Source organism: Seriola lalandi, unplaced genomic scaffold, assembly GCF_002814215.2.
Source record: "Seriola lalandi dorsalis isolate HSWRI2012SDOR001 ecotype SW California unplaced genomic scaffold, Sedor1 jcf7180002054942, whole genome shotgun sequence".
NCBI classification, from domain to species: domain Eukaryota; kingdom Metazoa; phylum Chordata; class Actinopteri; order Carangiformes; family Carangidae; genus Seriola; species Seriola lalandi.
Window position 1 is genome coordinate 1,179,401 of NW_019525493.1, and position 17,254 is coordinate 1,196,654.

Here is a 17,254-nt window from a genome sequence, read left to right on the forward strand (position 1 = left end):
AGTAAGGCAAAAAAGTCATAAAAAAGACATAGTATAGTAAGGCTAAAAAAGTCATAAAAAAAGACATAGTATAATAAGGCAAAAAAAGTCATAAAAAAGACATAGTATAGTAATGCAAAAAAGTCATAAAAAAGACATAGTATAGTAAGGCAAAAAAGTCATAAAAAAGACATAGTATAGTAAGGCATAAAAGTCATAAAAAAGACATAGTATAGTAAGGCAAAAAAAGTCATAAAAAGACATAGTATAATAAGGCAAAAAAAAGTCACAAAAATGTCATAGTATAATAAGGCATAAAAAGTCATTGTATACTAATGCAAAAAAGTAATAAAAAAACGTCATGGTTTAGTAAGGCAAAAAAAGTCATAAATAGACCTAGTATAGTAAGGCAAAAAAAGTAATGAAAATGCCATAGTATAATAAGGCATAAATAGTCATAGTATAATGAGGCATAAAAAGTCATAAAAACGTCATAGTACAGTAAGGCATAAAAAGTCATAAAAAGACATAGTATAGTAAGGCAAAAAAAGTCATAAAAAGACATAGTATAGTAAGGCAATAAAAGTCATAGTATATTAACGAAAAAAAGTAATAAAAACGTTATAGAATATCATAAAAAGTCATAATACAGTAAGGCATAAAAAGTGAAAAAAACGTCATAGTATAGTAAGGCTTAAAAAGACATAGTATAATAAGGCATAAAAAGTCACAGTTTAGAAAGGCATTAAAAGTCATAAAAACGTCATAGTATAGTAAGGCAAAAAATCATCATAGTATAATAAGGAAAAAGAAATGTCATGGTATAGTAAGACATAAAAAGTCATTGTATAGTAAGGCATAAAACCGTAAAAGTGTAGTAAGGCATAAATTCCACACAGAAAGGCCATAGGCCTGGGAAGTGATAGTATAATATGCATAAAACATCTTTATATAGTTAGGCATAAAAAGTCATAGTATAGTATGGCATATAAAAGTCATACTTTTATAAGGTGTTATAGTCATATAGTAGTGAACGTGCAGGTGTTTAACAGCTAAAATGTGAAGAATTCTGCAGTTTACCAGACATTCTAACCCATAAAACCCCCTGATATATCGGATATGAATACATGTACAAATAATAGATAAAAGACCTGTCAAATCTTGGTATGAACTCAGAGCAGTGTCAGAGATAATCGTATATATATTTGATTCTATCGTTTCTGAATCGAACAAGTTAAAAAAAATCATGATGTTAAGACTTTTATTGTGAAGTATAGTAATAAGTTCCCTCCCAACAGGAAGGGTGTGTTCGTAAGTTCCTACTTATAGCCTCATGATGTCTAAGTTCAAAACCGTAACTTGGCCTAAAGTGATTTTATTTGGCGACTCCATCACACAGGTTAGCTCATACATTAATATTTTACATTTAACAGAGTGAGAATATTCATTTTTCTGCTCCTTCGGTTAGTTAGCATGAGCTGCTAGCCTGTTAACGTCGGCTTGAAATTGGTAAAACACTGCTGTTGTTTCTTTCAGTTTTCATTTCAACCCAATGGATGGGGTGCAGAAATTGCGGACAAATTAGCAAGGTAAGCAGTTCCCATACATCTGATTATATCCTTTTTACATTACTTTAGCAGCTCTCCAGAGTTATGGGCAGAAATGGCACTTTTTTTTTTGCATGCAAGTCAAGCTAGCAACCGAACTAATGTTCCGTTTTCTAATAGCTGAACGTGACATTGTGTGTTTTCCCATCAGAAAGTGTGATGTGGTAAACAGAGGGCTGTCTGGCTACAACTCCAAATGGGGTAAGATTGTTCTTCCTCGCCTCATCAACAGCCAGAGCTCAGCAGACAACAACATAGCTGCTGTCACTGTCTTCTTTGGAGCCAACGACTGTTCACTGGAAGGTACAGTCAAGTGTAAAGTACAATATGTAATGACGATTTAACAAGTTTAGTAATGATAAATAGTTTTGCTGCAAGCTATCTGTAAGAATAGATCTCTTTCTTTCTTGTTTAAAGGGGCAGTCCACAGATTTTGCACATGAAGATTAGTTTAGTCATGACTGGCAGTGATAAAAGGATTATGTGGCTCAGGTGGAGAATAACCATAGTGATATCACCAGATAACATGTCCCGATTCTATACATACATTATGAAAGTGCAACACTAACTTGCTGGAGTACCACTTAAGTTGTTTCCAAATGTCACACACTGCAGATTTTAAAAATTTAGTAAACTAGAAACTGTTCTTCTTGAGGCTATCCAAAATCACTGTTCCTCTCACTATGTCACATAAAAATACTGTCACTGATAATTTATCATTTACGTCTAATGTTTCTGTATGGTTTTCCCTGTCCTGTCCTGCAGATAAAAACCCCCAGCAGCACATCCCTCTGCAGGAGTATTCAGAGAACCTGAAGGAGATCACCCGCTTTCTGGCTTCAGCTGGAGTGTCAGCAGACAAAGTTATCTTCATCACCCCCCCACCTATCCATGAACCAGCCTGGGAGAAGCAGTGCATTTTGAAAGGTAACACTTGTGCACAAATTCTTGGTCTCTCTATATTGTCACTCAGACAATTTTTAGACACCAGGCCTGAATGCCTCTTTGCGTCTCTTCCAGGATTTTCTCTCAATCGCCACAACTCTGTAGCGGGGCAGTATGCCCAGGCGTGTGTTCAGGCTGCCAGTCAGTGTGGCACAGATGTCCTGGACCTCTGGACACTCATGCAGAAAGATGGACAGGTGAATACAGTGCATCAGTATTGCTTGCTACTGCTCCTCCCTGTCAAAAATGTTGCCATATAAGCTTTCATATGACCAAATTTTCATTGCTTTGTTTGTTATTTTCGGTTTGTTTTTTGTAGTGTAAGAGAAGCAATTTCAATATTTGTTGAATGGCATATTATATTTCTAAAGAAATATATACATTAAATATAGTAATTTTAATGTTTAGAGTCAGGCTGATTAGTCCATCGGCAAAATTCTCAACAGCTCTGAGTCACTGGAGTCATTTATCAAGCAATAATGGCCAACATTTTGCTGTGTCTGACTCCAAAATATGATAATTTGCTGCTTTTTTTCTGTTTCATATCATAGTAAATTAAATATCTTTGGGATTTTTTTTTGCGAAACAATTAATCAACTGCTCATATAAATAATCAACAGATTACCTTCTAATAAAAATTATTATTAGTTACAGCCATGGCTCCGAGTAGTTTTATATTTTCAGAAAAATAACAAATGTCTTTTGATCCACAGGACTACACAGTCTACTTGTCTGACGGATTACATCTCTCAGAGAAGGGAAACCAGTTTGTGGCCCAGCACCTGTGGGGGCTGCTGGAGAGCCGAGTGGCCAACCTGCCCTTCATTCTGCCTTACTGGGGAGACGTGGACGCCAAGAGCCCTGAGAGCAGCCTCCTCTGTGACCAGTGAAAACAGTTAAGAAAAATTATTCTGGCCTGGGCATTTTGTCAAGAGCCTGACACTGGACTGAATTCCTGCTACTAAACAATGAAGCAGCTGTGATTTGTATTTGCCAGGTATGTGCAATACAAGATCATGTATTAATGTTAAAAAATGCACAAAATGCATAATAAAGATTTTTATTTTGAGATGTGCATAGGTAATGCAAGCAAGAAACTTAAAAAAGTGAACATATGGGTGAATATTTAAAAGCAAAGAAACAATGAGAATATACACATCATTAGAACACAGGGCACAGAACATCTGCTCATTGTGTAACAGTTCACATCCATCAAGTTGAGCCCATGTTAGCAACACAGTCTTCTTTTTACTGACGTACAGTTAAATAGTTATTTAACAAATTTAATGTGACAAAACAGGCAACAGTGGTTAGACAGCATTAAATAAGAGAAAGAGGTACTATAACTCACATTGGCACAAGGACAAAAAACTAAGTGGAAAAATAACATTAGAGCACCTCGGGCAGTTTCTTTTAAAAATTAAAATCAGGATTGTTCGGATTCATGTTCATCTTTAGGGAATATTCTTGTCTTTTTGCACAGAAATAGGTCAGAACAGTCAGGCACAACATCTGAAAAGGCACCATGTTGTTTTTATACAGGGACCAACCACGCAGAAAAAATACACAACAAATAAATAACCAACACTAATGTTCTCTCCAAGTTTCACCAGTTGGTCTAATAGAATAAGTGTAATGCTGAAGAGACTACCACTCCATCACTTGCACAGTAAAAGAAACCATTAATGACACAGCCCAGTATATTTTACATTTTACACGTATAAAACTTAATTCAACTCTCTGGTGATATGAAGAATACTTCAAGTGCCATTATGACACAGATTCATGATAAATCAGTCAGTTCAGTGTCCACCTGCTTAAACATATCAAACTGAAATGTTTCCTTAGAGCAAACCTGTGAGGTTGCACTGCAAGACAATACATGGTGCACAAGCATGTACTGGTCAAAAGACAAGGTTGACAATGACATACTTTTGCTGACACTGCTTTTTTTTTTCTTCCTTATGGTCCACAATCAAAGCTCAATTCAGTTAAACAGGGCACACTGGCAACACAGCAGATACAGCCTTGGAATCAATGTGATAATTTTGTTCTTGGAAAAAAAAAATGTACATAATCAGAAACCCATTTAGCCGCTGGGTTATCACATAAAGATAAGTGAGCTCTAGGATGTGTTTGAGGAACCGGCCCACGGTGGAATTATTTCCACAGATTCTCTGAGATTTTTCAGGCATCATCTGGACAAGGATATCATCTACCCAACTAAAAAAGGCACAGCATCATTTCATGCAGGCACACAAAAACGTGAAATCACTCAGTAACTATTTTTCTGCAGTCATGGGGATTTGAGACTACTCATGCATTATTTATAGTGATTAAATCCAAGTTACAGCTGACCGAGTAATATCCACATCTAGTGTTGCCTGAAATCCTGAAATGTTGTCCGTGGCTCTGTTAAACACCAAATCTGACCTACAAAATTTGTATGCTATTGCCTCTAAACAGTTGCTGTCTGTGACTTGTGATAAGAAAAAAGCCAATAATGCTGCTTATATTAGCATGTTCCGTAAAACAAATACCAGGATGCATGTACATGTTGGTGCTGGTTGTTTACTCTCAGCACTCGGTCTCTTTAGTGTCAATGCAGTCCTGCCTCTTGAGGCGCCGCCGGTCCCTGGCTGGTGGGTTCTGTTCTGTCAGATCCTCGTAGGAGGATTTCGTAGCCGACGAGCAGGCTCCGGCGGTTGTGAAATCGTCCGACAGGCCCTCCTCTCCCAGGTGAGAGTCGCTGCTGGTGTCCTCCTGGATGGTGGCCATCCGCAGCCCCCCTGCGCTGTCCGGGGTGGGGCCGTAGCTCGGGCCAGGGGCCGGGGTACTGCTGTTGCTGCTGCTGCTGCTGCTGCTGGATGCAGAAGTGCCCCCGACCTGGCTCAGCTGATGAGGCTGCGGGGGCAGGGAGGAGGGCGCGGTCCGGCCGGCGAAGGAGAAGGGAGGCTGAGGAGGCTTGACGATGCGCACGGACGCTGACTCGAGGTTGCTCAGCATTTCTTGACTCTGAAGAGCAAAAAACATGTGAGACAGAAGCACATCAAAGCTGTCTGTCTCTGACTGAGGTGAGATTCATTCCCTTTTTACTACACTGATAAAATTAAGGTATAAGATATTTATCACGATCCTTACAGTTTAACATTGTGACTGACAGTAGTTTTATTATAATTTTCAATATACTCAAGATTAATTAATTTACTATTTTCTATCTCCATCCCCATTAACATTCCTAATACCCCCAGTAAAAGTGGGAATGAATAAAAGAAAACCTTCTCACAAAGGACATTCACTCCTGTCAAACAGAGTTGTAACTAATACAAATAATGGCTGCAGTCCATTTAAGAGCACCAGGGCCCTGCTATCGTGCATACTGGCTCACTTGCAGGATTTACTGGCACACCTAAATGGAATTAAGCTGTCATTAATGTTATTAGTTGCACATCAAAATGTCTGCTTTGAGAAATGTGTATGGAGAAATGTTCCCTCAGTCTCCACATGTTCCCAATCAAACCTCAAAAAAAGGACTTGACACATTGCAGACAGCCATTACAAAGAAAAAGAATGGATAAAAAAATGAAAGAAACAATCACCTAACGGACATTACCCTTGTCTTGTTGTGGCTTTGAACAGCAGCAGATGCAAACTTAAAATGTTGACACACACTGCATCCGATTTCACGACAGACAACAAGGTGCAACCTGGTTCGGTCCTCTCTCTGTTTGAATACTCCTCAAATGCAATCTTGCTTTCTTGAGGTAATTTCTGATCAGACAATGACTGTACTGATGTCATCTGTGCAGAGGACACACTTACAGCTATTCACTCACATTTAAGTGGTTTAGTTTGAGCCTCTCTCAGCACGGGTGAGTTTGAGGGCTGGAAATGTGTTGCTAGATTAGTGATTACATCAAGGAGTAAGTGACTGCAGGAGTATCCCAAACCTGGGCCACCGACCATGCATCATCATGGACTCAATGGCAATGCATCGCAACACCAAGCCATGGCACACGCACTCACCTATGGCGGGAGCTCTACTACAAATTTCCACCATCTGCTGCAGTTCCAATGAGGATGGAAAGGGCCAAGGCAAAGAGTGATGGACAGGTCATTTGCAGCTTGAACCCAGCAGAGACAGTGAGGCCATTACAGACGGACAACCCGACGACTGGTTTGTACCGCTTCAAGTTAGAGCTTTTTCTGATTGTGGTCTCACCTCTGTATGTTCAAGACTGAGTTCATTTGGCACCCAATTTATCAAAACTCTTCTGAGAATGATGTTAGAAAATTTGTCGTGAGCTTCAGAAGATAATGTTTTGCAGTTAAACATACTGTATGTCAAAGGGACAAGAAGTATTGTTAGACAAAAAAAATGTATCTACTTACGAATTACAAAGTAAGGTAAGCAGAAGTACATTACATTTTTAAACTTAAAGTCAATTTTTATTTTATTGTTGGTAATTTTTATCAAATTGATTTCCATCTCAGCAGGATTATGGCTGAATTGACATGTTGTTAATACCTAGTTCATACTGGTGAAAGATCTTGTAAAGATCCATAAATGGCTTAGAAAAAAAGGCAAATACCTCATCCTAAACAATTAACCTTCATGCTCCCCTCCTTGTTAAAGATGTCAGTGTTTTCAAAAAGCATTGGGATTGTATTAGTTTGGTTAGTGTGGCAGCAAGGCCAGTGCACAGGATCATAAATGAACACAAGAGAGATGAGGAACTTACACTTGGAGGGTAGTAGAAGGACTTTGTATTCTCCTCATACTGCTGGTCAAGTCGTTTGTCCTGCAAAAAGAAACACAAAAACGACACAACTGTGAACCCTTGAAGTAAAATAATTTAAATCATTACCTGCAGCTGGTGAAGAGGAGATCTAACTTCAAACACAATGATAAAAATCAAAAAAGGGAGCAGTTCATGGCACATTGACGACACCAGGAACTAGTGAAAATAGGTGTCCAGCAGTTTCTTACCACACAGTGAACCAGGATACTGAGAGGAATCCAGAAGACGAGGGAAAACACCACGACTGAGCCCACTATGTTATCAGCCAAGAACTTCCCTGATGGAGAGGTAAGGTTGGTGATGATTGTACAGACATTGTACATTTGTACTTGACTCAGCTACGATGGTCATCAATAATAAAAACTATATATCAAGACTTATTTCCAAAGGCTTTTGGAAATGTTACGTAATATTTCATATCGCCATGTTTGTTAAACATTTGAAAGCAAAGTCTATTGGAACCAACTTACCAAATGTGTTAATGTCCAGTTTGTCAATAAAATCCCACAACCTCTCGATCACATCCTGCACCTGCTTCATGCACTTTCCCTGTTTAAACAAGAGAAGGTTGACACAGCCAAATAAGCAAAATCAATGAACTCATTGTAACATTCATACACTTTTGTAAGACCTGTCAGAGCTGGACTGTGCTAGGATCTACAAAAAGAAGACTAAATACAATTGATATATGATATGATCAGATGGTATCCTGTCTGTAGAACTGATATAAAACGTTTGGACACTCACGCCCTCATCACAGAAGCCCACAGTGCACGGTTTTCCTTTGCGAAGGAAAAGGAAGCTGCCATTGGCCTGGATGAAGGGAGAGCAGGTGCCATCTTTTCTGCAGCACACTTTACAGGAGTCCTCGGTTTCTGGAAACAGGAGACAAGATTATTTCAAGTTTCATACCAATCCAAAAATATTTTGTCTATACCTTCCATTGTTCCCAACAGTGACTGTGCACACAATAACCTTCACTTTGTTTTTCACGATTATAAGATTCATTCAGACAAGACTCATTCATTCAGAGATTGCAAAGATTAACAGACTACAATGATAGCTGAGCCTATTTTTAACAAGCTATTGCCATCTGCAAAAGCACACATCTAATCTAACCTTTCCATGTGATGAAGAAGCAGCTGTTTTTGTTCAACAACAATATATTCATATAATGTAACTGTTTTATGAATGGGTTTTATAAAACCAGGGATTTAGGACCATTAAATCCTTGAGCTGATGAGTAAATATAAAAACAGTGTGGTGGGTTTCCATACACTAAAAAACTTATGTCACAGTGGGAGAGTCTTAGTGTATGTTTTTTTTTTTTGTGGGATGAGAAGATTGATAATTTATTCCTCAAAATTATAAATAATAATAATAACAATAATAACAAATAAAAACCCTTTCCCATACTTTTTTTTAATATATATATATATATATATATATAATATATATATATCTAGGATCCACAACATCATTTAGACAATCCACTTAAATCAGTTAAAGGCTCTTGCACATTTTGAGTCAAATGAACATCTTTTACCATTGCAGGCACAGGATTGAAGGTTCTGCATGGCCTCACAGAAAGGGTTGCACTCTCCTTTGAGACACCGGCCGTTGTCCACGCATATAGTGTCGTCAGCTGCATTCGCAGGAGGTGGACATACACTGCTGTTGCCTAAGATGAGAATGAATGGTTAAGAGATAGAATTTTCACCTTATTTTACTCCACAGCATACAGCCTTCCTTTGATTGCTGCAGTTCTTGTGTTTAACCAGCAGGTGGTGCTCACCTGTGCAGGAAGATATGCCTTTACAGGTAGCACTAATGGGTTCCTGACACCTGACTCCTGCGTGCTCAAACTTGCAGTTTCTACAGCAAGGGCTGTTTCTGTCACTGTGAAGAGAAGAGAAACATCTATGTGACTTACTAGTAACAAAAAATTTCTCAATTATGTTATGATCAGTCAGTTAATGTTTGAGTATGTATTCAGACTGGATTGCTGTGTTAGACATTTTCTTTTGGACGATCTTTTGGATCTCATACCTGCACTGTGCACCAGATTTGAACTTGCAGTCAGATGAGCAGCAGAGGTCATCGTTGAGGTGGAGTAGCCCAGGGTCGCACTCTTCCCCGTCCTCCACTCTGGAGTTCCCACATACCTTACTGTTTCTCTCCTTGAAGCACACTGGAGCCTTGGAACGTAATGTCTTTCCTATGGAGATCTTGCTGCAGTTGGAGAAACGCTTTAGGGCGGGAAGGAGAAGTAGGCACGGGTTAGATATTAGCTAGGAGTAGATGCTTTCTGCTCAGCTGTGAAAGCTGATGTTGAGAATGATAACAGATATAAATCTCTCTTTAACAGCTCACATAAATAGCTGCATGGATAAAATGTACAGTGAAACAATGGCGTTTCTGCCTGCAAAGAGGTGGTTTCATTGTCTTTGTAGGAATTATTATTGATTCATACTGACAGGATTCAAGATCTAGTTTGCATATATATTTCAAGAGAGTCCAGTGTGTAGGACAAGTCACATCTTTTAATCAACAGCACTTTTCACCTTAAAAAGCTGCAGAAGTCAAATGCATATTATCTGTTAAGGCCAAAAGCGTAGGAGGTACAGCACATTTACTGTCTGTCATCATACTGAAAAGCAACTGTGACTCACATTTATTTAACACTCTGCAGAAGCAACTCATTTAGAAATGGCATTCACATCTCATATTGCACTTTGCATCATTAACTCAATAGGTCCTCTAAACTGAGGATACATTGACTTAACACACCAATACTTTTTAAATGGTGTTTTAAAATGAAAAATAATCTATGTCCAGACGAGCATTTTTAGCACCATATCAGAAATAATGTCAGTCCATGCTAACACTAACGCCTAAAAACGCATATCACAAGACCATTCCAGTACACAGGGCATGCCTTTGCCGGTGTAAACAGGAAGTAGGTTGTCTACTGCAGTTGGTTGCTTAGTTGCAGAAAAGTGACAGGAGCATGAGGAATCAGGGATAGATAGGTTGTAAATGATAAGACCCAATCAGGAAGCAAAATATGGGTGTCTGCTTCATTGTTTCAAGTCTTAATTTTTGCCCATCCAGACTAAAATGCAATCCCAAAGTTTTCAACCTAAAGTCTCCCTTTCAGGGGCTCAAAAACTCCAAAGTAGTGCATTTTGAAACTAAAAAGTATTAGTGTGGATGTAGCCTGACTGACAGCAATGACATTTTGATACCTAGTTATGAGATAGTAATGCGTCTGTTGCATCACACTGCATGTTGAAGTTAAATACAATTTTTGACCTGTCTGTACCTTGTTGTTAATATGGTCTCCGCTCACAGCAATGGGGTACATGACAAACTTCCCCCCTTGGTCGTCACTTGGAGCACAATAAGGGATGTTGTCAGGGTCGTGCTCGGCTCCAAAGTTATGCCCCAGCTCATGAGTGGTCACCAAATCTGCTTCCTGATGAAGCACACCAGAGTAATTCATGATAAACATATTGTTTACAACTGGATCTATGGATCAATGAAGATGAAATAACACAAAACAAAAATTCTATCACTCAACATTGTCAGTCAGGACTGACTCAGGACTTTTACTCAGTAGAAAGATGCTGGTGTTTTGCACACACAGTGATATCACTGCAGGTATATTATAATACAGATTACATTATACAGCATAAAGCCCTAAATTCCAAAAAGTCCTCCTAGCTCAAATTAATGCTCTGAAATATTACTGTAAACTGTGGTGTGGAGCATGCAACACACAGATACTTGAGGTGTGAAAGATGTAACAGGGTTATCATTATTACTCATAACACCCACACAAAAAGGTGCATCTGCTCTACTTACACTCTAAACTTGGCAGGTTGACAAGTTGCATAACATCCTGGCTGAAACTCAGTGCCCTCAGTAATTAGTTTTGTCAAAGATAATGACTGAGAAATGGGGTAAAACAGACCTTTGTGAGGATGGTTTTGCCATAGTTCTTGGTGCTGGTCAAGCCTGTGTTGAGGTAACTGGGCTTCTTGGCAGAGTGATATGGGTAGTAAGCTACAAAATGACAGAATTAAAGAAAGATGTCAGTATTTTTTTCTCCTTTACAAAAGCCCCCTGTTTAAACATGTAGCTTTCTCTTTAAATGTAATGGCCTTTGCTTGACTTCCCTGCCATTTCTGGCAAATCCAAGGTCAGTGTTCTTAAGAATCTGCTCAACTACTTTCATTTCCCATAAATTTTGCTGATTTAATGTTGCAATCATAGATGGTCTCTAAAACATGGTACACAAGCAGCAAAACAGAACAAGGTGACTTTGTAAAATATTTCACTGATGTTGTAAAGTAGGTGGTGTATGACGTAGCTGTATATATAGCATGTACTACTTAACTTATGAAAACAAGGCCATTTTGCCGCTAAAGGCTGTGTCCTTACGTTTGGGGCATAGGCCGCCCAGAGCCTGAGCTTTGGAGGGAGCCACGTACGCCAGCCCCAGTGTGCCCTCATCAAAATCCTGGTAGGTGAATAGGTGGGCCAGACACACAGTGGAGGCGTTGCCGGCGATGTCTGAGCTGAATTGCTGAGGGACAAGACTAGAACTATTATCTACCAACATTTGTATCTGTCAAAAATAATTTTACTTATACAAGAAAACAGAAGTTATAGGGATGAGGACATATTTAGTTACATTTAGTTATTAAAGAATTCTGACCAAGATTTGTAGAGAATGAGACATTTTACATTTATTTATTACCTCCAACTCTCTAATATTTCTATACAATGGCACTTCTTATATAAACTTGTATTGCCAGATTGTACAGAGCATTTTACACATTTGTGTGTAATCTTTTCAGATTCTGAGCCAGATTAAATTACCCCACTGTATTTCCCAGACCTCTACTCCCTTCATGTACCTCACGCTGTCTGTTTCTACCCTTTCTATGACTCTTTTACTCCTTTTCCTACCTCCAGAAGTCTCTTCACATCCCAGACCTCTTTTCCTTTCACAGGGCTGTCCTCCATGTTATAGTGGACCCAGTTGGTGCCAGCAAGTTCAGGGGGACGCCTTGTAGGCTCCTTGTTGATGATGATCTGAGAATGGTAACCAAGGATGTTAATTCCTTATGTGTAATTATAGAATAATACAATTTTATCTAAAGGATTTAAACAAATTATCATTTGCGATATCTGTTGCAGTTGAAAAGATTTTAAAAACACATAGAGGACATGTATTTCTCAAGTGATTGATGAATTACAGTAAACTATAACATAAGCTGTTAGAAGTGGCCTAAACACAAACCTATAGTAACAGCTTTAATACAGTGAGCATATTTAAAAAAGATCATGTGACTCAGTCAGTTAGTATCATCTTTTGGGGGCTTTTGTTTTAAGTCATAAAATTTTCCCAAAGATATTGGGGTTAAAAGAAGCACATTACAAGCTCTTCTTGACTTTAGGGTGAAGAAAATTGTAATATAATTCTGAGTAGCTAAATGAATGCATATCTTCTCAGTGAGGAAACCCGCGACTCATCGTATGACAAACAGTGTCTCTATTCATTCTCAAAGCCTGTGGAACAAATTAAATTACCCCACAAGGCACACACAAAAGCTTTCAGTTCCTCCTACAAATGCAGTTCTCAAACCCACTGAGGGATTGAGTTATTCTCAGCTTCACTTCCGGGAGTGACTCTATGTAAAACAAAGCCATCAGGCGGCTGGGAGCAGTGATGTCTGATGTTTCAGTGCAACAAACTGGTCCACGATTGAGACATCAACCATATTACAATGAGGTACAGCCACACACACCTGATGGATCTGAACCCCATAGCCTTTGAATTCATCATCCCAGGTTGTGTTCCTATAAATGTCATCAACTCGATCAATCAGCTCAATCTGAATTCAGAAAAAAAACAAAAGAATCACATACCAAGAATGCTTAATGCACAGAAATAAATGAACAATACTACGAAAATGTATTTGGACATAGCTTTTTTTCCACAGATATATTAAACATACTAACTAGATTACAGATTTTTCAATTTGGCAAGTAAAACTAACGTGCAACTCATTCTGCTCCCTATGAATAAACCTTAATATGTCTTTTAGCTCTAATGAATGAGGTTTTGCACATAGGATCATAAAGACAGACCAGGTAGTTGAGAGTAACGCTCTCTTGTCCGCGGCCCATGTGTTTAAAGAACCGGTAATCAGCAACCAGCAGCAGGGGGCAGGTATTCTTCTTGTGGTCGTGGACATATCTTTTCTCTCTGTGATGGTACTCTACGAGGAAGAAGCAGCAGGAGCAGTTTTAGAGATAAACGTATAGGAAGGGATAAAGAAAGCAAAAATGGTCACAGGTAGGAAAACAGAGTAAAGAATTACTGTTTCGCAGTTGTATGCCTTCACCACTCAGACTAGTTTCATGTTACATCCCTATTTATCCAGAATCATATAAAATATTAATCATTTGTCTGAAATTTTATTGCTGAGTGAATGAGTAATGGCTAAAAACATGTTTTGTGCGATCACAGTGACCTTGACATTTGACCACCAAAATCTAATCAGTTTGTCCTTGAGTCCAAGTGAATGTTTGTGCCAAATTTGAAGACGTTCCCTTTTGGTGTTACTGAGATATCAAATTCAGGAGAATGGGACAAATGGACGCACGGACAACTCGAAAACAAAATGCCTCCGTGCCTGTCTCTCACAGGAGCAAAGGCATAAAAAAAAAAAAAAAAAAAGAGGAAACAATCACATGTTCTTAGGCATTGCCACATTAACAGTCAAGGGTAATCTTCCATAAAGACAGATAAATAAGGACATCAAGAAGTTAAAACAATGAGGCCATGCTCCAGTATCCCATTGTTAATTGCCCTCATTTTCACATTTAGCAACACGTCTTCTTTTTTGTTTGCCAATGAACTGATTAAGCACCGCCTCTGTTCTTAAAACCAGAATTAAACTTCCATTTATCTTGAAAGAAGACGCCTGAGTGCATAATACTAAGTGTGAATGAGGTCCATTATATATTTTGACATATAGATAAGGCAGTCACAGTAAACTAAAGCAGATTTCATACATAGACTGCACAGTGTTGTTAGGCTCAGTTTAACAGCTACAGCAGAGGATTTTGGGATACACTCAATGGTCTTCACTGCTATAAAAACAATTCTGTGTTAAAATTGTGACCTCATAACTTGACTCTTCCAAATAGATAAAGCAATGCCCCTGAACATATACAAGAGTGAGCTTTTACTTTGGAAAGGTTATGTTAGGTTTAGTGCTGTAACCAACATGTATTTGAGCTGAAATTATTATTTGAATAAAAGATCAGTCAGTTCACATAATACTAACTGGTAACTATTTTGATGATCAATTAATAATTTAAGTCTGAGTAAATCAGAGTTTTGGAGTGCTGGTCCAAAGACAAAACAAGACATCTGAAGACACCTGGTTCCACAATTTTCTGACATTTTATAAGACAAACAATGAATTTATTGAGAAAATAATCAGCAGATTAATCAATAATGGAAATAATTTGAATTGTTAGTTGTAGCTCTAATTGCAGCATCATTGTGCCAATTCCAGAATAAGATGTTAAATGTATATAGTGATGTAATTATACCATAAAATATACAAAATACAGTCTTGAATTCACCCAGGAATTCTGGAGAGATGCCTCAAAACTACATCCTAAACTCTTTGAACAGTCGGTAGCTGAACAATAACAGAACAACAGAGCATTACATCATACTGTACAATTGGCTCTACACTGTTCAGAAGTGTGGGTGTGCACTGCTCTGGCTTCCACAACAAGCAGTGGGAGACCAATGACGACTCAGACTCATCTGATTGGGCAGTGGAGCCTCCATGAATTTTAATGCCTCCTCCATAAGAACCTTCACCTCGCCTCATCTCCCCAACGAGTGCTTTCAACCAGAAGCCGGTGAGAGGTGTTTTAGATATCTCCTCTGGCAAATTACCACTGTTATATGCTTTACATTTCCAACGCAGCACAAATGAATCAAAAGACATTTGGTTTTTACATAATAACCACTTGTCAGTAGTGTGTATGTGCCTAACATAGGCTAGGTTTTACAGATAAAAAGGCTTTTATCAAAGTGACTGTAACACCCACCTCCTTCGTGTCACTACTACAGCCTCCTCATTCCTTCTCTCCACCTTAAACATTTGTTATCCTCCTACTCTTTACCATCCACAAACAGGAGCACAGAGCCAAGGCTGCACCAGATTTGTGATCTCAAACCCTTACATATTTATACTACATTACCACTACATGGGCACAAATGTGAACAAATTTGCAAGACACTCCACCCCTACCGAGGGAAACAGACAAAGGAACTCACCCTTTTTCTGGTCCACCTCCTGCCCGTCCCAGTCCATCCTGGCAGTTTGTGGTAGCAGGTCCATGTCCTCTGCGTGGACGTAACCGCACACTTTTGGTGAGACGATGCGACTCAGATTCTTGATGTCGTCGGAGCGATAAACCAGCAACCTGCCATCAGCTGGGGAATCGGTAAACCTCCACAGGGGCTGCACAGCCAAAAACACAGAGGTGGTATTAGAGAGCAAGACAGAGGAGTCAGACAGGGTCACAAAGAGTTTAGAGAAAAAAAACAAGAAGGCAACAAAAAGAGAGGAAAATATGGAAATAAAGATATAAATCAAAGATAAATGATATAGATCAAATTATTAAACAATTTAAAAACAACAACAACAAAAAAACACACCAGTATATCCAAAATGACAGAGATATAAGAGATGAGTACAAGGAATATAGAATTCACATGTATGAAATATACAACCCTGTGTAGTCCATTTTAAAATGCTCAGAAGTAATATGAAGTTAGTGTGGCCTCTCTACTGTCTATTGTGATTTTACAGCCGCTCCTTACCTCTACGTTGTACTCTGCTTCATCAGTTAGAATGTGAGCAGAAAACTCATCTCCATCTATGTGAGCCTGCACGCGTGAATTCTCCTCTCCTGCAAACACAAAGCAAAACACTTGCTATTACTAAAAAGATTAACACATACAGAGTAAATCCTGCAATCTATCAAGTAAAGCTGCACAAATGGATTAACTACTATCATCACAGCTAGTATCATCTTAACAAAGCAAGATTATCATTAGCTCAACATTGCAGATATTCAGCAAATAGTGCTTATCATTTCATTAAAATTCATCACATAAAGGTCTTATAAATCAATCACTTGTTTTGCACATGCAAGCTAAGACTCTTGGAAAATTAAAATACGCAATCAGGGAATTTACTATATGTTAAAAAAAAATTGGTGAATACTTAATTGTGTATGTCATCTACTCACCGACAACATGTCCAGTGAAATAGTTTTGAAGCTGAATATCATAGTTCTCCTCTCTCCCATGTTTATCAAGAAACACAGCTTTGAAGTTGTCAGTGAAAAGGTCTGTGTTGGTGGTCAAGTAAAGCTTGAAATGCCTAAAATCAGAAAAAGAAGATCAAAACATGACACACGGCTTTATAATACTATAAAAAGTCACACTGGATTTAGTGTTGGGTCATATTTAATGTAATTTATTAATATAATATTAAGTGAGAAAATACTTATCACTTAATGTGATTATGTTTTAGACATTTATCGTTCACATTTTTTTAAGCTGTCTTAATACAATACAAGCATGCCAGTATGTACAGTATGTTGACAGATGTCGGCCTGTTCGCTGTAATTGTTGACTGGATGTGAAGTGTTAGTGCGACTACAATGTAAAGGATGGGGGTCAACATCCACAGTCTTAGTACAGTGCAAATATACAAAGAAAGATCAGTAAAGGATGACTCTTCAGCCATTTGAGTTGGAAAAATCAAGAGAATATCTTCCAAAGTTACAGTCCCCCCCCCCCCCCCC

The 17,254-nt window shown here is 38.5% G+C and overlaps 2 protein-coding genes across 3 annotated transcripts in view; one reads left to right on the forward strand and one right to left on the reverse strand.

Annotated features, from left to right (window-relative positions):
- The first annotated feature begins 1,270 nt into the window (after positions 1-1,270).
- iah1 (isoamyl acetate hydrolyzing esterase 1 (putative)) lies at positions 1,271-3,600 on the forward strand. The gene is made up of 6 exons (XM_023393758.2): positions 1,271-1,378; positions 1,516-1,568; positions 1,738-1,889; positions 2,352-2,513; positions 2,607-2,728; positions 3,245-3,600. Exons 1-6 carry the CDS (start codon positions 1,313-1,315, stop codon positions 3,419-3,421), a joined length of 732 nt encoding a protein of 243 aa, XP_023249526.1. The 5' UTR covers positions 1,271-1,312; the 3' UTR covers positions 3,422-3,600.
- adam17a (ADAM metallopeptidase domain 17a) overlaps positions 3,578-17,254 on the reverse strand; it is a 14,958-nt gene continuing 1,281 nt past the window's right edge. The window contains exons 3-20 of one of the 2 annotated variants that reach the window (XM_087170284.1): positions 16,694-16,827; positions 16,263-16,351; positions 15,714-15,900; positions 13,496-13,626; positions 13,153-13,239; positions 12,311-12,436; positions 11,780-11,924; positions 11,310-11,401; positions 10,659-10,811; positions 9,383-9,582; positions 9,129-9,232; positions 8,880-9,014; positions 8,081-8,208; positions 7,804-7,882; positions 7,522-7,610; positions 7,274-7,333; positions 6,558-6,594; positions 3,578-5,546 (exon numbers count right to left, since the gene is read on the reverse strand). In XM_087170284.1, the coding sequence (XP_087026410.1) occupies positions 5,131-5,546; positions 6,558-6,594; positions 7,274-7,333; positions 7,522-7,610; positions 7,804-7,882; positions 8,081-8,208; positions 8,880-9,014; positions 9,129-9,232; positions 9,383-9,582; positions 10,659-10,811; positions 11,310-11,401; positions 11,780-11,924; positions 12,311-12,436; positions 13,153-13,239; positions 13,496-13,626; positions 15,714-15,900; positions 16,263-16,351; positions 16,694-16,827 (2,392 nt within the window). In that variant the 3' untranslated portion in view covers positions 3,578-5,130. The remainder of the gene's footprint in view (positions 5,547-6,557; positions 6,595-7,273; positions 7,334-7,521; positions 7,611-7,803; positions 7,883-8,080; positions 8,209-8,879; positions 9,015-9,128; positions 9,233-9,382; positions 9,583-10,658; positions 10,812-11,309; positions 11,402-11,779; positions 11,925-12,310; positions 12,437-13,152; positions 13,240-13,495; positions 13,627-15,713; positions 15,901-16,262; positions 16,352-16,693; positions 16,828-17,254) is intronic. The other variant, XM_023393757.2, reaches the window with a different exon arrangement.